A 23,024-nucleotide genomic window follows, 5' to 3' on the forward strand; every position below is an offset into this window, starting at 1 on the left:
CAGCAGCGGCGGTGATGCTGGTCCAGAGGTTGCCACCTGGCGAGCCGCCACAACCCTGCAGCCCCTGCTCAAGGGCGGCTGGGCCGGCAGCCGTTGCTTCAGAGCAGCTCGCGCCTCGACCTCGGACCCATATTCAGCAGATTCCCCTTGCATGGGGGACTGTCTCCCCACACGGTTCCTCCATCACTCCCGGCTCAAGCGGACCCTTGTGCACCTCCTCCATCTCCTGCTGGAGCAGCTCCTCCACCTCCAGCAGGCAAGGACCCTCTGGCACCTCATCCACCTCTGGCTGGAGCAGCTCCTCCACCATTCCCAACTGGAGCAGCACTTCACCCAGCTGTCCCCCCTCCTCCGGCTGCCGAGGTGCCCTACGCGGCTCCTCCATCACTCCCCACAGTCAGGATACACCGGTGGGGGTGGCGGCAGCATTGTTGACCAGGCTTGAAGCAGCATGGTCAGGTTCGCCATTCTCTCCAGGTGACGCTTGGTCTGGTCCCGCAGCTCTTCCCACTGGTGGCGCGCCTCCACCGCCTGCTCCCGCTGGGTGGCTGCCAGTTCGGCCACCATCTGGGCCAGCTTCCCTCTTTCCTGGCTTTGGCATAGACACACCATGCCACGTCCTGGGTTTTGACACCACTGTGGTGTGATAGAGACACGGCGGGTCCAGAGATCCTTATTTTGAGCCATTTTATTTACCACAGCTGCAGCTCACAAGCTGTCAGCTGCACATTCATCACACCACAACACTTCTCAACCCCTGCTTCCCCATGTTTTGAGTAGAAGCCTTCTATGGAAGGAGTTAAAAAAAGAGTCTGTCCAGGCTGTGTAGAGCAAATTTGAATATGCCGAAAGCAGGAGAAAGGAGAAAGAGAGGTGTACTTTCCAGTATGCAAGACAGCTCCTAAGTGTTAAGTACAATTTATTTATTAAGCCCTTTTCATAGTCAAGCAGTCACACAGTGCTGTACACAAAGGCTAAAATAAACAAAGCATTGGGCACCAAAATAGTATATATAGACAATACAAAAGGTTAAATGTAAATGAAAGTTTTAAGATTAAAAAAAAAAAACTCATCAGAAGACTTCTTTAAACAGAAACATTCTTAACTGCTTTTTAAAAGATTTCAGAGAGTCAACCAAACGTAGTTGTGGTGATAGACTGATCAGCTGATGAGACAGGATTGTAGAGAAAATTTTGAATTTCCTTTAACATTCACACAAGTTATTTAAGTTATTTTCTCTGCAGTTTTGAACACGTGTAGTAACTAATGAAAACCATATTTTGATGTTAGAATTTTATAAGAATTTTTTTAAACTAAAAGAACATCATAAATGTTGGACCAAGGAAAGAATGCCATTCTCCCTGACCTTGGTCCTGAAGTTCAGACCCACCCATTCCATTTAGTCTTCTCTGCACTGCAGCTATAAATGTTAGCAGGGGCTTTTTTCTCATTCAGCTGGAGAGAGTATAATGAGTACAATGTCATGTGTTCTTCAGTTCAAATGAATCTCTAGCCTAGAATCTTGAACTTTGTAAAGTATAAAATTGTTCTTTGATTGCTTTGATTGCACATTTTATCAAAGGTATCACATCTGCTGACAAGGAATATGTTATACTGACATAACATTTATTTGCAAATCAGCATTTAATCGATATAAAAGAAAGTTTGCTCAGCCATTGGGATCTCGTACTCTAATATCTAAAAGTACAGCTGATCATTTTTTACAAATATATCTTGTTCACTATCTTATGTTCAGCAGAAAATGGGAAATTCAAGTGAGATTGAAGTTGTGTCATTTGTGCTGTCTGCTTATGCAAACATTGGAGCTTTAAAATATATGTATTTTGTCATAATGTTGTTCTGGTACCTCTCTATATGTGTCGCCAACACAGTTGTTATTGTGGTCATACATGTGGACAGAAGGCTACATGAGCCAATGTATATACTGCTTTGCAGTTTATGTGTGAATGAAATAAACAGCAGCACATCACTGTATCCTCTTTTGCTCTCACAGATGTTTTCAGACAGCCACGAAGTGACCCTGCCGTGGTGTTTTCTGCAGATGTGTTGTATGTACATAAGTGCACCATCTGAGTTTTGGGGTTTAGCAGCCATGGCATATGACAGATATATCTCAATTTGTCATCCATTACGCTATAATGTCATTATGAATACAAAGAGAGTGTTTTTGTTGATTCTGCTTGTGTGGATTTTTTCGCTTGTAAGTTTTATGTTCTCATTTTCTTTCATCTTTAGTTTGAAGTTTTGCAGAAATATTATTGATAATGTTTATTGTGACCACCAATTAATGTTTAAACTTTCATGTTCAGTTTCAACCCAGAGCTATATATCTGAGATATTCTTTGCCATTGTGAGTATTTTCATCCCATTCACTCTCATTTCAGTCTCTTACTTTAAGATTTTGGCAGTTTGTCGGAAAACATCAATAGAAAACAAGCAGAAAGCCGTGACTACTTGCACTCCTCAGATTGTCTCTGTGTCCAACCTGTTTGTTGGCTGCATTTTTCACTCTATTGACTTCAGGCTTTTAATAGCTCGGGTACCGGATGAGGTCCGTATAATTTTACCTATGTATATCCTCATTTGTCAACCAATGCTCACCCCGTTTCTGTATGGATTTAATTTGCCAAAGATAAGGCACTCATTTAAAAGGCTTCTTTTTAATAGAAAATAAATCACTTTGTTTAGCAAGAGACTGTTTTAGAGCACCTCTACTCTGTGGGAGAGTGATATTTAGCAATCATCTCATAGACATATTTCAGGTATTTATTGATACATACAGCAAAAGCTCTTTACAAACTCAAATTTCCTCTTAACTCTTTTGGTGAAATGTTAATGGTACTATTCTTGCAAACAAAACATTCATGGGTATGCATACAACGGGTTTGTTAAAATAAGAATTTATTTCGAAAACTCCACTGATGTATGGATTTAATTTGCGAAAGAAAAGGTAATCATGTAAAGGACTTCTGTTTACCAGAAAATACATCTCCTTGTTCAGTATTTTTGCTGTGTGGTAGAATAGCATTCAGCAATTATCTTATGGTTTGTGGACATGGCATGAAGAAAATAAAGCCTGCTAACTTAATATATTTGCATTAACACAATCTATTGTTTCATGTTGTATTTATTTTTTTTATCAACTTTTAACATGTAATATCCTCTTTTCTAGTGAAATGATCTTTTTTCAGTGAAAGCAAATGTTATTATTCTTGCAAACAAAATATTATATTAAAGACATATGAGTATAAATAGATGTTTTAAAACATTGTCCTCTATGGAATTCTGATGTCATTGCTGTATATCCTGGTGGTGTGGATCAGTGAATCAATGTCTCGTTCACTTTTGCCATACAGCTTAATGTCATCGACTTGATGTAAACTCTACTTCCTTGTCCCAACTCTGGTTAGCTGCTGAAAGATGTTTTTTGGACATCACTCAGGTAGCCAGCAATTTAAGGAGAACATACAACTAAACATGTCGCTCCTGGAACGATTGGGGGGGGGGGGGGGGGGCAGAAAATACTAGAATCCAACATGGTTTTGCAAAGTTAAATATTGATTCAATATTAATTTAGGTGATATCCAACTGCTGTAACCGGGTGCCATTACTGCTGTTGTGAATTATAATTTTATGGTGGCTACACTACCTTCATCTGCACTGTCTGGCTAGCTACGGGTTTTTCGAGAGTGTGAAGCCAGTGATCCTGGCCTGCAGAGCTGCAAACAGGCTACATTTATTATAAATATTGTTAATACTAAAGGAGGCTGAGTAGTTACAAAACATCTGACACAAATGAGCAGAAAGGTGCAGGAGGGACAGATGAGGAGGCCATACTGCTAGCAAGTTCGCTACAAACTATGCTAAGCTAGCGAATCCCTAAAGACACAGTAAATGAATACTGTGAAAATAACAGTGCATGTGCTTTCGATGAAGCACGTAATATTACACCATGAAATTAGAGGCTATCTATTAGTTTTTAATTAAATTGGCTACACAAAAACACCAATGTGCATTGTAACAGGAACAGGAAGTGATACTCTATGACAGAGAGCCAACAAAATTGACAGAACCACCCAAAAGTCCAAGGTTTGCCCAAAGGTTACATCATGCACAGAGTAAAGTGGCATCAGAAGAGCTGCAGCCCTTAATCTACTATCATGGCTACTGCCGCCACATTAACAACCACGCCCCATTACAATGTTTACACATTTAAAATACAACTGGCATTAAATGCTTTAAAGGAAATATAGAGTTGTGTTTATACTGCGGCCGCTTGGCCATCACTCCCATCACTCTACAGCTCCAACTGCAGTGATAACTGCAGATGACTTTTGCCTGCACGCACTTTGAGATCTGCAAATCATTGCATTCTCTTTTTCTTTACATTTTACAGTGTGCAAACTACATTTCTAGTTCCACTGTGTTCAAAGTCTTGCCACTCCAAAACTGAGTATCATTAAATTCAAAATCGGTTCTGAAACCTTTAAGAAATGTTTGTAGAGAAATTTGAATTTCTCTTTAGAAAGGTTATCTTCCTCTCCAGTTTGAAAAGCTGTGGTACCTGATGAAATTTGTGTGTTTATTTTAAAATTTTAAATGCAGCATACTTAAAAAAAAAAAAAAACAAGTCATGATGTTTTCAAAGGAAATAATGGCATTCTCTCTGACCATGACTATTGAATTCAGCCCCACCTACTTCATTTCCTCTCCTGTGTGCCGCAGATATAAATGTTAACAGAGGCTTTTAGCTCGGAGGGAAGCAGCTGAGTATAATGTTATGTGTTATTGACAGCTGATGAATCTTTACATTTAAGTTTTAAACTGTTTGGTGTTTTTGATTTTTAATGTGCACATTTGAACACAAGTGGAACAGCTGCTGAAAAGGAATATGTCATGATGAGGTAACATGTATTTGTAAAACAGACCCTAAAGCAAAGATCATAAAATTTGCTCAGGTACTCTTTTTTCATATCTAAAAGGATCATACATAAGATTAATACAGATCTATCTTGCTTAATATATGATATACAGAAAATGGAAAACTCCAGTGAGATTGTGTCATTTGTGTTGACTGCTTATGGAAATGTTGGGGATTTAAAATACCTGTATTTTGTAATAATATTGTTCTGGTACCTCTTTATATGTGTGGCCAACACAGTCCTCATTGTGGTCATACGTGTGGACAGAAGGCTGCATGAGCCAATGTATATACTGCTTTGTAATTTATGTGTGAATGAGATAAACATCAGCACATCGCTCTATCCTCTGTTGCTCTCACAGATGTTTTCAGACAGCCATGAAGTGACCCTGCCGTGGTGTTTTCTGCAGATGTGTTGTATGTACACAAGTGCACCTGCTGAGTTTTGTAGTTTAGCAGCCATGGCCTATGACAGATATATCTCAGTCTGTCATCCATTACACTATAATGTCATTATGAACACAGAGAGAGTGTTTTTCATGATTCTGCTTGTGTGGATATATTCATTCCTTAGTGTAATACTATCATTTTCATTCATCTTTAGTTTGAAATTTTGTGGAAATAATATTGAAAATGTGTATTGTGACCACCAATTCCTAATTGGACTTTCATGTTCACTTTCAGTCCACAGCTTTATAGCTGACATATTCTTTGTCTTTGTAAGTATTTTCATACCATTCAATCTTATTTCAGTCTCTTATGTGAAGATTTTGGCAATTTGTCGAAAAACATCCACAGAAAACAAGCAGAAAGCTGTGACTACTTGCACCCCTCAGATCGTCTCTGTGTCAAACCTGTTTGTTGGATGCATCTTTCAGTCAATTGATTCCAGCGTTATTGTTGCTCAGTTACCACATGAAGTCAATATCATTTTATCTATATATCTTTTCATTTGTCAGCCGATGCTGACCCCGTTTTTGTATGGATTTAATTTGCCCAAGATAAGGCAATCATGTAAAAGGTTTCTTTTTAAAAAGAAATAAATCACTTTGTTCACCAAAAAGGCTCATATAAAGAGCCGCTCTGCTCTGTTCGAAAATAACATTCATCAATCATCTGATAGATTTAAAATGTAAAGAAAATAAAATCTGCTCACATCATATCATGTCATTTATGCAGTTTGTATTTTAATTATTGCATTTTTAAAATTTGTTTTGCAATAGCAGCATTTCAACATCTATTTTCCTTGTTACTCCTAGGATGATCAGCTTTCAGGGAAATGCTAAGAGTATTATTCTGCACTGACAAAACAATGCATGACACTAAAGGCATCGATGGATTGATGGACTGTATAAATCAAACCAATGAGCTCATTTCACAGCTTAACCCTCTATTACCGACAGGCAGTAAACCATATTTCTGATTATCATACTATCCTTAAAGTTATATATTTTTAAGAGATTTTAATACGTTTATATTGAAATAATTAGAATTAATTTAAATATGAGCACACATAAATGAATTTATGAAGATGTATATTTATTTTTGAAAACAGCTATCTATGTATCTACCTACCTGTCTTTCCACACACACACACACACACACACACACACACACACATATATATTTCCATGGCCGCAGGTGTATAAAATCAAGCACCTAGGCGTGCAGACTGCTTCTAGAAACATTTGTGAAAGAATGAGTCGCTCTTGGGAGCTGAATTCCAGCATAGTACCTTGATAGGATGTGCAAAAGGTCCAGTCGTGACATTTTGTCGCTGTTAATGGTATCGAAACACAGCAGAAACAGTTGGAAATGAAAGGAACTCACAATGTGATAGACCATGTAAAATCACACAATGGGATCATTGGATCTTGATGAGACAGTTGCTACAGACCCCCAAAGTTCATGTGGACTTCAGCTAAACTCAAGTCGATACAACAAGGCATTTGAATACATCCCTCTGGGGATCTTCTGGGCTCTGTAGGATGTTGGACTTCATCTTGGCTGCCCTTGTCACTGATTTTTTTCAGAATTTTGAACAGTATTTCTAGTTCCAGTCAAATGGTAGAAGGCTTCCACTTTGGTGGTCTCAGGATTTCATCTCTTCTGATTGCAGATGATGATGTTGTTTTTGTTGACTTCCAGCTCCAATGTTAGTGGTACTCAGCCCAGCATAAACTGGAAGGAATGCATATGATCCTCTTAGGCCGTGGTTCACAGATGGGAATAGGTGAAGTGCCTGGTCTCCATTATGTATGAGACGCTATCCCAAGTGAATGAGTTTACCTGTCTTGGGGTCTTGTTCATGGTGGTGCAGCGGGTTCAGAGGCAGTGCCAGGGGAGGCTGGCCAGTGCAGCTGGAGATTATTATCAGATCATATCTCTGCTATTTGAGCAGCACGCTGGGATCTAAAGGGGGAGAGGAGCTGAGAGAGAACAGTAGTGTGTAAAAAAACCCCCAAAAAACAACAAACAAAAAAGCTGAGTGTGCCAATTGGTAACAACAGCGTGTAAAAGCAACAGTGACAATGAAGAACTTTCCACTAAAACACTCGGCAATATAGCACAAGCGTGTGTTACAGCCCCCTTCTTAAAATCAACAGTCATCGCCTTGATCTCACTGGTGTTTATATTCAAATAATGTGTGCCACACCACTTTCAAAAATCATGTCTTTCAGGTCCATGATTCTGTTTACCATCCGGGAGCCGACTTGTGACAAATGTATCATGTGCAGCCTTTAAATTTATTTATGTATTTGTTTCTACAATCATTAGTACAGAAAATAAAAGGCAGTGGAGGAAAAAAAGTGCAGCCCTGAGGAAAGCGAGCTGGGCCTATACAGCCCATATTATGCTCTGACAAAATGACATTTTAAATTCAGTTTTTCTATTTACTTATTTTTATATAGCACAAAATCACCACAACAGCCACCTCAAAGGGGCCTAAGACAAAGACCCTACAATAATACAAAGAAAACCCAACAATCAGATGACAACAATTAGCAAGAATGGTGATTAGGGTGGAAAAACTCCCTTTTAACAGAAAGAAACCTCTGGCAGAACCAGGCTCAAGAAAGGGTAGCCATCTGCCATGACCAGTTGGAAGTGAGTAAAGAGAGACAGAACAAAAGACACAATGGAAGAGCACCAAAGATGAATAATAATTAATGATTAAATGCAAAGTGGTGTATAAACAGAGAGTAAAAAAAAAAAAAAAAGCCTAATCATAAAAGAAGAGAGGGTGTCCGGCAGGAGCCTGTGGAAACAGAGACAGCTTACGGGGGAGGCTGTCCATAGAAGTCGTGATCGGAACCATGGGAGCTTTGCAACAAGGGGAGAAGCGATTACTGGCAGGTAAAGGAGCAGGTGAGTAGGTGCTGTTGGCTTACATGCAGGACCAGACTGAAAAGCTTCAGGGAGGGTTTCTGTAGGAGAATCCAGAGAGAAAGTGTGAGGGGAGAAACGGTTGTTTGAGTTGCCAAGAGCGTCTTGGCTGGCAGGAGGACAGGCAGGCAGAGCGACAGGTTGATGATTTCCCTAGTGAGCTGATTACTGAGTGGAACAAGGAAGCCAGCGCTGGAGAGCATACAACAGGTGGTGAGTCCAAGGTGGAACTGTGTGGAGACCTGTACAGTTAAACACGACTAAAGGGCGATGGAAGAGTGGAGCGTAGATGAGACCTAGTTACCACAGTAGGTGGAAGAATGAACTGGCAATGAGTAGCAGGCAGCACTGGCTTAAATAGTCCTCCTGTAATTGACAGCAGATGGGGCTCAGGTGCTACGCAGGCAGCTCCACTCAGGAGAATAGCCAGGGAACCATCTTTTTTTTTTTTTTTTTTTTTTTGAGGCCATTAAGAGGTTTTTGTTGTTGTTGTTGTTGTTTTTTTTTGCTTTTAATCAAACATTTTTAATATCATTATTGATTTTACTGATTCTTTTCTCAGTAGGACACACCCATGGCATGAGAACCCAAAAGCAGAATGCCCCCAGAAAGAAATCAAGAATTAGATCAAATATAAATTCCAAACAGAAACCCTTTACAGGAATCCAGGCAAAACTAGGAATACATTGAGAAGATAAACAGACAGTATGACATAATTTAATTGGAAGTGTATAAATAGTCCATTTAATGGACTATTTATACACATAAGGTTCAAGAAAGTGAAGACAGCCAGAGGAATGAGACACAGGTGAAAACAATCAAACCAATCACAGGGGAGTAAGTAAAACTCTATTTTTTTTTTTTTTTATTAATTTTTTTTCGCAAGGGAACCATCCTAAAGACAAATACAACACCCCTCAGCTTCTCCCACAGACCATGACAAAACAGGGTTGAAATTCAATCTGAAATTCAAATTCTACTATGTTTGATGTTTTACCCAAATCAATTCAAATTCAGTTTTGAAACCTTTAAGAGATGTTTGTGGCAAAATTTGAATTTCACTTTAAAAAGGTTATCTTCCTCTACAGTTCTGAAAAGCTGTGGTACCTGATGAAATGTGTATCTTGATTTTTATTATTTTTCAATGCAGAATAGTTAAACAAAAAAGTCAGAAATGTTTGTCAAAGGAAAGAATTTCATTAACTCTAACCTAATCCTCAAGTTCAGCCCCACCCCACTTCATTTCTCCTCCTTTTTGCTGCAGCTATAAATATTAACGGAGGCTTTTGGATCATTTAGCTGTGAGGGAAGCAGTTGAGTATGATGTTACTGTATGTGTTAACATCTGATGAAAAATTAAGTTTTAAAGTTATATAAAACTGTTTGCTGTTTGTTCTTTGATCACTAATGTGCTCATTTATTAACAGGTGGCTGAGAAAAAATGTGATAATGAGGTAACATCCATTTGTAAAACAGTATTTAAAGAATAAAATTAAAGGAAACTAATGAAATACTCTAAAAGGATCATTCTTAACATTATTACTGAACTATCATTTTTACCGTGGGATATTGTAAAATTGTTTGTTTGTTGATTGCTGATGTGAACATTCTATTACAAGTGTCACACCTTCTAAGAGGAAATATGGCATAATGAAATAACAATTATTTGTAATACACTATTTAAACAGTATAACAGAGAATTTGCTCAGCTGGTTCTCGTTCTTATATATTAAAAGACTATTGATGAAAAAAAATATTGATCTTGTACACTGTGGGATATTGTGTAGAAAATGGGAAACTCAAGTAAAATAGTGTCATTTGTGCTGGCTGCTTATGAAAATGTTGGGGAGTTCAAATACCTGTATTTTGTAATAATATTGTTCTGGTATGTCTCTATATGTGTAGCCAACACAGTCCTTATTGTGGTCATACATGTGGACAAAAGGCTCCATGAGCCAATGTATATACTGCTTTGTAACTTATGCGTGAATGAGATAAATGTCAGCACATCGCTCTATCCTCTTTTGCTCTCACAGATGTTTTCAGACAGCCATGAAGTGACCCTGCCGTGGTGTTTTCTGCACATGTCTTGTATGTACACAAGTGGACCTGCTGAGTTTTGCAGTTTAGCAGCCATGGCCTATGACAGATATATCTCAATCTGTCATCCATTACACTATAATGTCATTATGAAGACAAAGAGAGTGTTTGTCATGATTCTGTTTGTGTGGATATATTCATTCCTTAGTGTAATACTATCATTTTCATTTATTTTCAGTTTGAAGTTTTGTGGAAATAATATTGAAAATGTGTATTGTAACCACAGATTAATAATTAGACTTTCATGTTCACTTTCAGTCCACAGCTTTATATCGGATATATTCTTTCTCATTGTGAGCATTTTCATACCATTCACTCTAATTTCAGTTTCTTATGTGAAAATCTTGGCAGTTTGTCAAAAGACATCCACAGAAAACAAGCAGAAAGCTGTGACTACTTGTGCCCCTCAGATCGTCTCTGTGTCAAACCTGTTTGTTGGCTCAATTTTTCACTCTATTGATTCCAGCTTTATAGTCACTCAGGTACCAAATGAAGTCCGCATAATTTTACCTATGTATATGCTCATTTTTCAACCAATGCTCACCCCATTTCTCTATGGATTTAAGTTGCCAAAGATAAGGCACTCATGCAAAAGGCTTCTTTTTAAGAGAAAATCAGTAGCTTTGTTTTAGAGCATCTCTGCTCTTTGGGAGAGTAACATTCATCAGTCATCTTATAGATTGGTTATACATCTTATACATTTACAAAAGGTCATTGATGCAATTCACAGTTTAATCCTTTATCCCCTGCATTTACCTACAGGCAGTAAACCATATTTCTGGTTATTACACTGTCCATAAAATTGTTTTATGTATGTTTTGGAATGTTATTTTGTTGTTGCTGTTGTTGTTTTTCTTTTTCAAGAAAAATGTCATTTGTAACTAATAACATTTTATGCATGTTTAAACGAAATAATGATATTAAAAATAAATATGAGCATATGCAAGAATTGTGTTTTGTTGTGCAATTTATTTACTAAGAAAAATAGCTATTGAAGTGTCTGTCTAAAAACACACATACATATACACACACAGACAAATAAATTTATACATACAGTCCTGATCAAAAGTTTAAGACCACTTGAAAAATGGCAAAAAATCATAGTTTGCATGGTTGGATCTTAACAAGGTTCCAAGTAGAGCTTCAACATGCAACATGAAGAAATGGAAGTGAGACAAAAAAAAAATTTTGCGCATGCAATTTATTGAAACAACGTCTCAGATGGCATCTGAGACTAAAGGGCTTCCAAAACAAAAAACGTCTTCAAAGGCCTTGTCTCCTTGAATGCCACAGAACTGATCATTTGGATTTTGCAAGAGAGCAGCAAACATGGGACATTGAAAGGTGAAAGAAAGTTTTTTCAACAGGAGAACGGTACACAACGCGGGCGGGACAAGGGATTCTTCCAGGAGAATAACATCGCTCTTTTGGACCATCTTGTATGTTCCCCTGATCTAAATCCAATTGAGAACCTTTGGGGATGGATGGCAAGGGTAGTTTACAAAAATGGACAACAGTTCCAGACAGTAGATGCCCTTTTGTGCTCACCTCATGGAAATGCTGGTATCAAGCATGCTGCAACGAATTTTTTGAAGTGATCAACAATTACGGTGGAGCTACTTATTACTGAGTTTATGTTTGGAGCTCTGATTTCTGTTTTGGGGAGGTTTGCTGGGGGTTTTTTTTGGAAATGTGGTGCTGTTTTTCAGTCCAGCTTTGCCCAGCCACTGGTAAGATTTCTGGTTGTCAGCTACTTCCTCTTTCCGCTGGTGGTACATACTGCACGGGGGCTTGTCATTCCATGATGGTTCCTGCTCTTGCTCCTCTTTCTTGGGTTTCTGCTGCATGAGGTATTCACTGAACATTCAGTCAGTTGTGGCCATCTTCCTGATGTACTTGTGGATGTTCATTGTCTCAATCTGGACTGTGGTACTGATACTCACTAGTCCTCGGCCTCCTTCCTTCCACTTAGCATACAGCCTCAGGGTGCTGGACTTGGGGTGAAACCCTCCATGCATGGTCAGGAGCTTCTTCGTCTTGATGTCAGTGGTTTCTATCTCCTCTTTTGGCCATCTTTTTATCCCAGTAGGGTACCTGATTACAGGCAGGGAATAGGTGTTGATAGCCCGGATCTTGTTCTTACCATTCAGCTGACCACTTTGGACTTGCCTGACCCTCTGCACGTACTTGGTGGTTGCAGCTTTCCTTGCGGCCTATTCATGATTCCCATTTGCCTCTGGGATTCTCCAGGTACTTGTAGCTGTCCTCGATGTCTGCAATGTTACATTCTGTAGTTTGATCCCCTCAGTTCTGACTACCTTCCCTCTCTTCGTTACCCGGACTACACTTCTCCGATCTGAACAACATTCCAATGTCGTTGCTGTATATCCTGGTGGTGTGGATCAGTGAATCGATGATTTGTTCACTCTTGGCATACAGCTAGACGTCATCCATGTAGAGGAGATGGCTGACCATATTCTTTTCAAGTATCCATAGGCAGTCCTACCAATGAGCTCACTGAGGCATGTACAGGCCTATGCAGAACAGCAGTGGGGACACGGCATCTCCTTGGACAATCTTGCAGTTGATGGTGACTTGTGCTATTGGCTTCAAATTGGCCTCTAGTGTTGTTTGCGACATCTCCACTGAATCCCCAATCCTGATGAAGGCTGATAGGGTCCTGTTGATCTAAGCACTGATCATAGGCAGGTTCTAGGTATTGCAGTGTCCATGTGTGGGGCACTAAGTCATAGGCTTTCTTGTAGTCAAACCAGGCAGTAGACTTGCAACGTTCAATACTATTGGCCATAAAATTTTATTACAATGATTAAAGGTACTACACTGCGGCTTGAGTCTTATCTATGTAAGAGACTCCAATTTGTTCATCTAAGTGGAGATTCCTCTTCACACACTAAGGTTAATTATGAAGTTCCACATGGTTCTGTGTTAAGACCAATTCTTTTTACGTTACACATGCTTCCCTTAGGCAGTATCATTAGTATACATTTTTACTGCTATGCAGTTGATACCCAACTTTATCTATCCATGAACCCAGAAAATGCGCACCATTTAGTTAAAGTGCGGGAATATCTTAAAGATACAAAGACATGGATCACTTCTAATTTTCTGCTTCTTAATTCACATAAAACAAATCATTGCACTCTATTTTTATTTACATTTTACAGTGTCCAAAGAGGGTTGAAATTTATTCTTCCAACAATTCCGCTGCATTCAAAGTTTTGCCACTCCAAGATTGATTATCAATAAATTCAAATTCAGTTCTGAAACTGTTAAGAAATGTTATAATTTTTAAAGGAAGCATACATAAATAAATTTTAAAAAGTCAGAAATGTTTGTCAAAGGAGAGAATTTCACTATCTCTACCCTAACCCTCAAGTTCAGCCCGACTCCACTTCATGTCTCCTCCTTTATGCTGCAGCTATAAATATATATAAGATCATCTCATTTAGCTGAGAGGAAAGCAGCTGAGTAAAATGTTATGTGTAATTTATTAACATCTAATGAAAGTTTAAGTTTTTTATATCTCCGTGAATCGCTACCTTATCGTGGTGGAGGGGTTTGTGTGTCCCAGGGATCCCAGGGGCTATGTTGTGTGGGGGCTTTTGCCCCCTGGTAGGGTCTCCCATGGCAAACTGGTCCTGGGTGAGGGTCCAGACAAAGAGCGATTCAGAAGACCCTTATGAAGAGAATATCGAGGGAACAGTTTACCCTGCCCGGGATAGGGTTACCGGGGCCCCGCCCTGGAGCCAGGCCCGGGAGGGTGCCCGAGGGCGAGCGTCTGGTGGCCAGGCCTTAGTTCATGGGGCCCGGCCGGGCACAGCCCGAAGAGGAGACATGCGCCCATCCTCCCGCAGGCCCACCACCCGCAGGAGGCGCCATAGGGGTCGGGTGCATTGTGTGCTGGGCAGCGGCCAGGAGCGGAGGCCCTGGCGGACTGATCCCCGGCTGCCAAGACTGGCAATAGGGACATGGAATGTCACCTCTCTGGTGGGGAAGGAGCCTGAGTTAGTGCGTGAGGTTGAGAGGTACCGGCTAGATATAGTCGGGCTCACCTCTACGCATGGCTTGGGCTCTGGAACCAGTCTCCTGGAGAGGGGCTGGACTCTGTCTCAGTCTGGAGTTGCCCCTGGTGAGAGGCGGCGGGCTGGGGTGGGTATTCTAATATCCCCTCGGCTTGCTGCTGGTACGTTGGGGTTTTTCCCGGTGGATGAGAGGGTTTGTTCCCTGCGCCTTAGGGTCGGGGAACGGGTCCTGACTGTCATCTGCGCTTATGCGCCGAGTGGCAGTTCAGAGTACCCAGCCTTCTTAGAGTCCCTGGGGGGGGTGCTGGAAGGTGCCCCATCTGGAGACTCTGTTGTCCTGCTGGGAGACTTCAATGCTCACGTGGGTAACAACAGCGAGACCTGGAGGGGCGTGATTGGGAGGAACGGCCTCCCTGATCTGAATCCGAGCGGTGTTTTGTTATTGGACTTCTGTGCAAATCACAGTTTGGCCATAACGAACACCTTGTTCGAACATAAGAGTGTCCATAAGTGCACGTGGCACCAGGATGCTCTAGGCCGCAGGTCGATGATCGATTTTGTAATCGTATCACCAGACCTGCGACCATATGTTCTGGACACTCGGGTAAAGAGAGGGGCTGAGCTGTCAACTGATCACCACCTGGTGGTGAGTTGGATCAGGTGGCGGGGGAGGACGCTGGACAGACCCGGTGCACCTAAACGTGTAGTGAGGGTGTGCTGGGAACGTCTAGCAGAGGCCCCAGTCCGTGAGATCTTCAACGCACACCTCCGGCAGAGCTTCAACAGCATTCCGAGGGAGACTGGGGACATTGAGTCCGAATGGACCATGTTCAGCGTCTCCATTGCCGAAGCTGCTGCAGTGAGCTGCGGCCGCAAGGTGGTTGGTGCCTGCCGTGGTGGTAACCCCCGAACCAAATGGTGGACACCAGAGGTGAAGGGAGCCACCAGGCTGAAGAAGGAGTCCTATCGGGCTTGGTTAGCCTGTGGGACTCCGGAAGCAGCCAACAGGTATCGACAGGCCAAGCGGAATGCGGCTCGGGCAGTGGCTGAAGCAAAAACTCGGGTGTGGGAGGAGTTCGGAGAGGCCATGGAAAAAGACTTTCGGACTGCCTCGAAGAGATTCTGGCAAACCGTCAGGCGTCTCAGGAGGGGAAAGCGGTGCTCTACCTGCACTGTGTATAGTGCTGGCGGAGCGCTGCTGACGTCGACTGAGAAAATTGTCAGGCGGTGGAAGGAATACTTCGAGGACCTCCTTAATCCCACTGACACGTCTTCCGAGGAGGAAGCAGAGTCTGGGGATGAGGGGAATGACCCGCCAATTTCCGGGGGCGAGGTCACTGAGGCAGTTAAACAACTCCTTGGTGGCAGAGCCCCTGGTGTTGATGAGGTCCGCCCCGAGTTCCTGAAGGCTCTGGACGTTGTAGGGCTGTCCTGGTTGACACGCCTCTACAATGTTGCGTGGAGATCAGGGGCAGTACCCCTGGACTGGCAGACCGGGGTGGTGGTCCCCATCTTTAAGATGGGAGACCGGAGGGTGTGTTCCAACTACAGGGGGATCACACTCCTCAGCCTCCCTGGGAAAGTCTATGCCAGGGTGCTGGAAAGGAGAGTTCGTCCGCTAGTCGAACCTCGGATACAGGAGAAACAATGCGGTTTTCGTCCTGGTCGCGGAACACTGGACCAGCTCTTTATCCTCTCGAGGATACTCGAGGGTGCATGGGAGTTTGCCCAACCAGTCTACATGTGTTTTGTGGACTTGGAGAAGGCATTCGACCGTGTCCCTCGGGGTGTCCTGTGGGAGGTGTTGCGGGAGTATGGGGTGTCTGGCCCATTGCTACGGGCCATTCGATCCCTATACAACCGTTGTAAGAGTTTGGTTCGCATTGCCGGCAATAAGTCGGACTCGTTCCCGGTGGGTGATGGGCTCCGCCAGGGCTGCCCTTTGTCACCGGTTCTGTTCATAATTTTTATGGACAGGATTTCTAGGTGCAGCCAAGTGGCGGAGGGCTTTCGCTTCGGTGGCCTCAGAATCTCATCTCTGCTTTTTGCGGATGATGTGGTTCTGTTGGCTTCATCAGGTGAAGGCCTCCAGCTCGCACTGGAACGGTTCGCAGCCGAGTGTGAAGCAGCGGGAATGAGGATCAGCACCTCCAAATCTGAGGCCATGGTTCTCAGCCGGAAAAGGGTGGAGTGCCCACTCCGGGTCGGGGATGAGTTCCTGCCCCAAGTGGAGGAGTTCAAGTATCTCAGGGTCTTGTTTGCGAGTGATGGAAGAAGGGAGCCGGAGATCGACAGACGGATTGGTGCTGCGGCTGCAGTGATGCGGACGCTGCACCGGTCCGTCGTGGTGAAGAGGGAGTTGAGTGTAAAAGCGAAGCTCTCAATTTACCGGTCGATCTACGTCCCTACCCTCACCAATGGCCACGAGCTGTGGGTAGTGACCGAAAGAACGAGATCGCGGATACAAGAGGCAGAAATGAGCTTCCTCCGAAGGGTGGCTGGCCTCTCCCTTAGAGATAGGGTGAGAAGTTCGGCCATCCGGGAGGGGCTCAGAGTAGAGCCGCTGCTCCTCCACATCGAAAGGAGCCAGTTGAGGTGGTTCGGGCATCGGACAAGGATGCCTCCTGGGCGCCTCCTGGGTGAGGTGTTCCGGGCATGTCCCACCGGGAGGAGGCCCCGGGGCAGACCCAGGACACGCTGGAGAGATTATATCTCTCGGCTGGCCTGGGAACGCCTTGGTGTTCCCCCGGATAAGCTGGAGGAGGTGGCTGGGGAGAGGGAGGTCTGGGCTTCTCTGCTTAGGCTGCTGCCCCCGCGACCCGGCCTCGGATAAAGCGGATGAAGATGGATGGATGGATATTGTATAAAAGTGCTTGCTGTTTTGTTCTTTGATTAATCTCCTCATTTATTAACAGGTGGCTGAGAAAGAATATGTCATAATGAGGTAACATGTATTTGTAAAACAATATTTAAAGAACAAAATTCTCTTTAAATCTGGTCAAATGCTCTTTTTCATATCGAAAAGGATCATTCATAGCATTATTATTGAATTGTCTTTTTCACTGTGGGATATTGTGTAGAAAATGGAAAACTCCAGTGAGGTAGTGTCATTTGTGCTGGCTGCTTATGGAAATGTTGGGGAGTTCAAATACATGTATTTTGTAATAATATTGTTCTGGTACCTCTCTATATGTGTGGCCAACACAGTCCTTATTTTGGTCATACGTGTGGACAGAAGGCTGCATGAGCCAATGTATTTACTGCTTTGTAACTTATGTGTGAACGAGATAAACGTCAGCACATCACTGTATCCTCTTTTGCTCTCACAGATGTTTTCAGACAGCCATGAAGTGACCCTGCCGTGGTGTTTTATTCAGATGTCTTGTTTGTACACAAGTGGATCTGTTGAAGGTTGCAGTTTAGCAGCCATGGCCTATGACAGATATATCTCAATCTCTCATCCATTACGCTATAATGTCATTATGAACACAGAGAGAGTGTTTTTCATGATTCTGTTTGTGTGGATATATTCATTCCTTAGTGTAATACTATCATTCTCATTTATCTTCAGTTTGGAGTTTTGTGGAAGTATTATTGAAAATGTGTATTGTAACCACAGATTAATAATTAGACTTTCATGTTTGGTTTCAGTCCACAGCTTTTTATCTGATATATTCTTTCTCATTGTGAGCATTTTCATACCATTCACTCTCATTTCAGTGTCTTATGTTAAGATTTTGGCAGTTTGTCGAAAAACATCCACAGAAAACAAGCAGAAAGCTGTGACTACTTGTGCCCCTCAGATCGTCTCTGTGTCAAACCTGTTTGTTGGCTCAGTTTTTCAGTCTATTGATTCCAGTGTTATAGTTGCTCGTGTACATGTCCGTATAATTTTATCTACATATCTTTTCATCTGTCAACCAATGCTGACTCCATTTCTGTATGGATTTAATTTGCCCAAGATAAGGCAATCATGTAAAAAGCTTTTGTTTAAGAAAAAACAATAGCTTTGTTCACCAAGAGACTTTTCTAGGGAATCTCTGCTCTGTGGGAAACTATCCACAATCATGTTATAGTCTGTAAACATAAAAAAACAGAAAATCTGTTGATGTCATATATTTTTATTTATAACAGGACTGTGTCATTTGGTGCATGTCATGTTTTGTTTTTTTATTTAGAAAAAAAACTCACTTTCCACACTTTACTGGGCTGTGTGTTATGGTCGCAAACAAAATACTGTCTTAAATGGATGGGTGTTAACACAATGATTTTCTCCTCATTTTAATTTATTTAGAATAAAGCATGAGACCAATTTCCCAGTTTAACCCTCTATGCCGTTCTGTTACCCTTGACAAGTAAGGTAAGAAGCATTTTTCCATTGCAGGGCTTGAAGGTTTTCATTTCACAATAGCTTTTGATCCTCTTTACAAATAATCTCTAAGTTTACGAATGTTGAAAAAAAATTATAAGGTTAAAAGCTTGATATACACATAACAATATATAAGCAGTATAACAACTTTAACATGAACACTGCGCTTGTGTGTCGGGCGTGGTTTGTGGATTTGGGATCTAATCACATCAGCTCAACAGTGACACAAAAATATGTCAAAATGATGTTAAAATGACCTGGTCAGCAACAAAAGCGAAGCCACAGTTACACAAAGGCATAAGATGTATGTCTGCAAGTATTAACTAAACATTTCTATGTGCTACAACATGGACATAATGGTAAATGTGCTTATGTGACATTGGCCTTTCAGTAACTTTACCACTGTCGTCTGTTAACCAGAAAATTAGTCTATGCTGGTGTGGTAGTGCTCGCAAGCTCATTGAGAGCACGCTGTCCTTGCTAGGAACGGATGACGGCAGATTCCTCTTCCCCCAACAGTTGCCGGTGCGAGCTGGCCTCGCCAACTCCCCGCTGCTGGCCGCGAAGGATTACCGCTCACTTGCAGAAGAAGCGGATCGCATTCTCCTGGCTACCAGGAGGTTCGGCATCCAGGCGATAGTTCCCGATCATCGACGGCATCTCCCACGCCCCTACCGTTTCTTCCGGGGGCCCCGAATTCATCGATGGTGGCTGGGATTGCGGCACAGCGGCACCGCGTAAAAGGGCTGTGTTTTTACCATCAGCGTGACAGCGCTGTGCCGCCTTTGCAGGGAAACGAGCCCACCAGCGCTCCGTAGCGGCCGTGACCGCTGCCAATAAGGAAAGACTACTCTTTATAGAGGACTCACACTCGGGGACATGTTTTCTGGTTGACTCCGGCTCCCAGAAGAGCCTCAGGAACTCTTATGTCGTCTTTGCATACCTCCACAATGGTATATTATTTAATCTTAAAAAAAAAAATTGGAGATTTCCTGCGTACCACCAGAGAGAGGCCAAGTACCACTAGTGGTACGCGTACCACAGTTTGGGAATGACTGGTCTAATGTGAACAACATATGAGTTTGTGAGATCTGCAAATCATTGCACTCTGTTTTTATTTACATTTTACAGTGTCTAAAGAGGGTTGAAATTTATTCTGCCAACAATTCCACTGTGTTCAAAGTTTTGCCACTCCAAGTTTGATTATCAATCAATTCTAATTCAGTTCTGAAACCGTTAAGAAATGTTATAATTTTTGAAGGAAGCATACATAAATAAACAAAAACAGTCAGAAATGTTTGTCAAATGAGAGAATTTCACTATCTCTACCCTAACCCTCAAGTTCAGCCCCACTCCCCTTCATGTCTCCTCCTTTTTGCTGCAGCTATAAATATATACGGATCATCTCATTCAGCTGAGAGGAAAGCAGCTGAGTAAAATTTTATGTGTAATTTATTAACATCTAATGAAAGTTTAAGTTTTAATATTGTATAAAATTGCTTGCTGTTTGTTCTTTGATTAATCTGCTCATTTATTAACAGGTGGCTGAGAAAGAATATGTCATAATGAGGTAACATGTATTTGTAAAACAGTATTTAAAGTTTTTTTTTTTTCATCTGGTCAAATGCTCTTTTTCATATCGAAAAGGATCATTCATAACATTATTACTGAATTGTCTTTTTCACTGTGGGATATTGTGTAGAAAATGGAAAACTCCAGTGAGGTAGTGTCATTTGTGCTGGCTGCTTATGGAAATGTTGGGGAGTTCAAATACATGTATTTTGTAATAATATTGTTCTGGTACCTCTCTATATGTGTGGCCAACACAGTCCTTATTGTGGTCATACGTGTGGACATACAGCTGCATGAGCCAATGTATATACTGCTTTGTAACTTATGTGTGAACCAGATAAATGCCAGCACATCGCTGTATCCTCTTTTGCTCTCACAGATGTTTTCAGACAGCCATGAAGTGACCCTGCCGTGGTGTTTACTGCACATGTCTTGTTTGTACATAAGTGGACCTGCTGAGTTTTGCAGTTTAGCAGCCATGGCTTATGACAGATATATCTCAATCTGTCATCCATTACGCTATAATGTCATTATGAACACAGAGAGAGTGTTTTTCATGATTCTGTTTGTGTGGATATATTCATTCCTTAGTGTAATACTATCATTCTCATTTATCTTCAGTTTGAAATTTTGTGGAAGTATTATTGAAAATGTGTATTGTAACCACAGACTAATAATTAGACTTTCATGTTTGGTTTCAGTCCACAGCTTTTTATCTGATATATTCTTTCTAATTTTGAGCTTTTTCATACCATTCACTCTCATTTCAGTCTCTTATGTTAAGATTTTGGCAGTTTGTCGAAAAACATCCACAGAAAACAAGCAGAAAGCTGTGACTACTTGCGTCCCTCAGATCGTCTCTGTGTCAAACCTGCTTGTTGGCTCAGTTTTTCAGTCTATTGATTCCAGTGTTATAGTTGCTCGTGTACATGTCCGTATAATTTTATCTATATATCTTTTCATCTGTCAACCAATGCTGACTCCATTTCTGTATGGATTTAATTTGCCCAAGATAAGGCAATCATGTAAAAAGCTTTTGTTTAAGAAAAAACAATAGCTTTGTTCACCAAGAGATTTTTCTGGGGAATCTCTGCTCTGTGTGAAACTATCCACAATCATGTTATAGTCTGTAAACATAAAGACAAGAAAATCTGTTGATGCCATATTTTTTTTTCACAATAGGCCTGTGTCGTTTGGTGCATGTCATGTTTTGTTTTTTCATTTTGACAAAAAAACCCCACTTTCCACACTTTACTGCACTGTGTGTTATGCTCGCAAACACAATACTGTATTAAATGCATGGGTGTTAATACAATGATTATTTCCTCATTTTAATTTATTTAGAATAAACCATTAGACCAATTTCCCAGTTTAACCCTCTATGCCGTACTGTTACCCTTAACAAGTAAGGTAAGAAGCATTTTTCCATTGCAGGGCTTGGAGGTTTTCATTTCACAATAGCTTTTGATCCTCTTTACAAATAATCTCTAAGTTTACGAATGTTGAAAATTTTTATAAAGTTAAAAGTTTGATATAGATATAATAATATATAAGCAGTATCTGTCAGGGGGCGGAGAAAGAGCGGACTCGACAGCGGAGCTCCTTGCAGGTAAACCGTGTGGTTTATTTACAAAGTAGAGAAAACAGTGAACAGCTGATCTAGGTACAATGAAAGGTGAGTGGGTGGTTTTCTCCTCTTCTTTTCGTCCGTGCCCGAGAAGAGAATAAACACCCCGTGTTCTCCGGTTACCCTCGTCCCAGGTGGTGATTAGCCCTCAAAATTCCTCTCCTCTCCTCGCGGTCCCTGGCGACAAACAAACAGAGCACAACGATGACGAGGCAGTTCCTGAGGGAGAGGCTTAATTCACACATCAGCAGCTACACTACCGAGCTTTGCTAATACTCCAGCGCTGACTGAAGGTCGATTGCTCTGTTAAATAGTCCAGCTAAGATGGCGGATGATTAGCAGCAGGTGCGAAGGCTTCAGCACAGGGACGCTCCCAGGAGCGCGCCCCCGACGGACGTAAACAAACACAGAGAGAGGGGAGAGGGAGCGAGAACACAACATCACAGGCAGGCCGACCGGTGAGGACCGTCGGACCTTGACAGTATCCCCATAAGGCATATAACAACCCTAACATGAACACAGCGCTTGTGTGTCGGGCGTGGTTTGTGGATTTGGGATCTAATCACATCAGCTCAACAGTGACACAAAAATATGTCAAAATGATGTTAAAATGACCTGGTCAGCAACAAAAGCGAAGCCACAGTTACACGGAGGCATAAGATGTATGTCTGCAAGTATTAACTAAACATTTCTATGTGCTACAACATGTGCTTATGTGAAATTGGCCTTTCAGTAACTTTACCACTGTCGTCTGTTAACCAGAAAATTAGTCTATGCTGGTCAGCTAACTAGCAGTCTTTCCTTTAGCAACCTAAATCAGAGGCTAATATTAGTATTTTTCAGCATCAGTCAAAAAGGTCTGAAGCTAAAACGAGGATTGAAAGTAAAGGTATCTATTAAAGAGAAGTTGTTATTATAAAACTAATTAGAGTCCCAAATTATTCTTTCCTGTCAATACTTTAGTACAGTGGTTCTGGCAATGAG

The 23,024-nt window shown here is 41.7% G+C and overlaps 5 protein-coding genes and 1 long non-coding RNA gene across 7 annotated transcripts; 5 read left to right on the forward strand and 1 right to left on the reverse strand.

The window, feature by feature from the left end:
- Nucleotides 1-1,762: 1,762 nt before the first annotated feature.
- LOC100695562 (putative gustatory receptor clone PTE01) lies at nt 1,763-2,695 on the forward strand. The gene has a single exon (XM_003445379.1). The coding sequence runs from the start codon at nt 1,763-1,765 to the stop codon at nt 2,693-2,695; it is 933 nt and encodes a 310-aa protein (XP_003445427.1).
- A 2,363-nt stretch (nt 2,696-5,058) lies between these two features.
- Nucleotides 5,059-5,985, forward strand: LOC100695299 (olfactory receptor 11A1). Its single transcript, XM_003445378.3, has one exon. It carries the CDS (start codon nt 5,059-5,061, stop codon nt 5,983-5,985), a length of 927 nt encoding a protein of 308 aa, XP_003445426.1.
- A 315-nt stretch (nt 5,986-6,300) lies between these two features.
- On the reverse strand, nt 6,301-8,774 carry LOC112844078 (uncharacterized). Of its 2 annotated transcripts, none has more exons than XR_003216650.1 (3): nt 8,225-8,774; nt 7,232-7,371; nt 6,301-7,123 (listed from the first exon to the last, which is right to left on the reverse strand). It is a non-coding gene; the product is annotated as an uncharacterized LOC112844078 (long non-coding RNA). The 2 variants fall into 2 exon arrangements; XR_003216649.1 differs by having other exon boundaries at nt 8,335-8,762.
- Nucleotides 8,775-10,119: 1,345 nt separating this feature from the next.
- LOC100695031 (olfactory receptor 10A6-like) lies at nt 10,120-11,172 on the forward strand. Its single transcript, XM_003445377.4, has one exon. It carries the CDS (start codon nt 10,120-10,122, stop codon nt 11,059-11,061), a length of 942 nt encoding a protein of 313 aa, XP_003445425.1. The 3' UTR covers nt 11,062-11,172.
- Nucleotides 11,173-17,555: 6,383 nt separating this feature from the next.
- LOC109197646 (olfactory receptor 10A6-like) lies at nt 17,556-18,687 on the forward strand. Its single transcript, XM_019353221.1, has one exon. The coding sequence runs from the start codon at nt 17,556-17,558 to the stop codon at nt 18,477-18,479; it is 924 nt and encodes a 307-aa protein (XP_019208766.1). The 3' UTR covers nt 18,480-18,687.
- Nucleotides 18,688-20,452: 1,765 nt separating this feature from the next.
- LOC109197445 (olfactory receptor 8-like) lies at nt 20,453-21,470 on the forward strand. Its single transcript, XM_019352442.2, has one exon. It carries the CDS (start codon nt 20,547-20,549, stop codon nt 21,468-21,470), a length of 924 nt encoding a protein of 307 aa, XP_019207987.1. The 5' UTR covers nt 20,453-20,546.
- Nucleotides 21,471-23,024: the final 1,554 nt, after the last annotated feature.

This window comes from Oreochromis niloticus, linkage group LG16 (assembly GCF_001858045.2).
Source record: "Oreochromis niloticus isolate F11D_XX linkage group LG16, O_niloticus_UMD_NMBU, whole genome shotgun sequence".
In the NCBI taxonomy this organism is placed as follows: Eukaryota; Metazoa; Chordata; class Actinopteri; order Cichliformes; family Cichlidae; genus Oreochromis; species Oreochromis niloticus.

Coding starts and splice junctions, on each gene's coding strand:
- LOC109197445 (XM_019352442.2), top strand. CDS start 20,547: ATGGAAAACTCCAGTGAGGTAGTGTCATTTGTGCTGGCTGCTTATGGA.
- LOC100695031 (XM_003445377.4), top strand. CDS start 10,120: ATGGGAAACTCAAGTAAAATAGTGTCATTTGTGCTGGCTGCTTATGAA.
- LOC100695562 (XM_003445379.1), top strand. CDS start 1,763: ATGGGAAATTCAAGTGAGATTGAAGTTGTGTCATTTGTGCTGTCTGCT.
- LOC109197646 (XM_019353221.1), top strand. CDS start 17,556: ATGGAAAACTCCAGTGAGGTAGTGTCATTTGTGCTGGCTGCTTATGGA.
- LOC100695299 (XM_003445378.3), top strand. CDS start 5,059: ATGGAAAACTCCAGTGAGATTGTGTCATTTGTGTTGACTGCTTATGGA.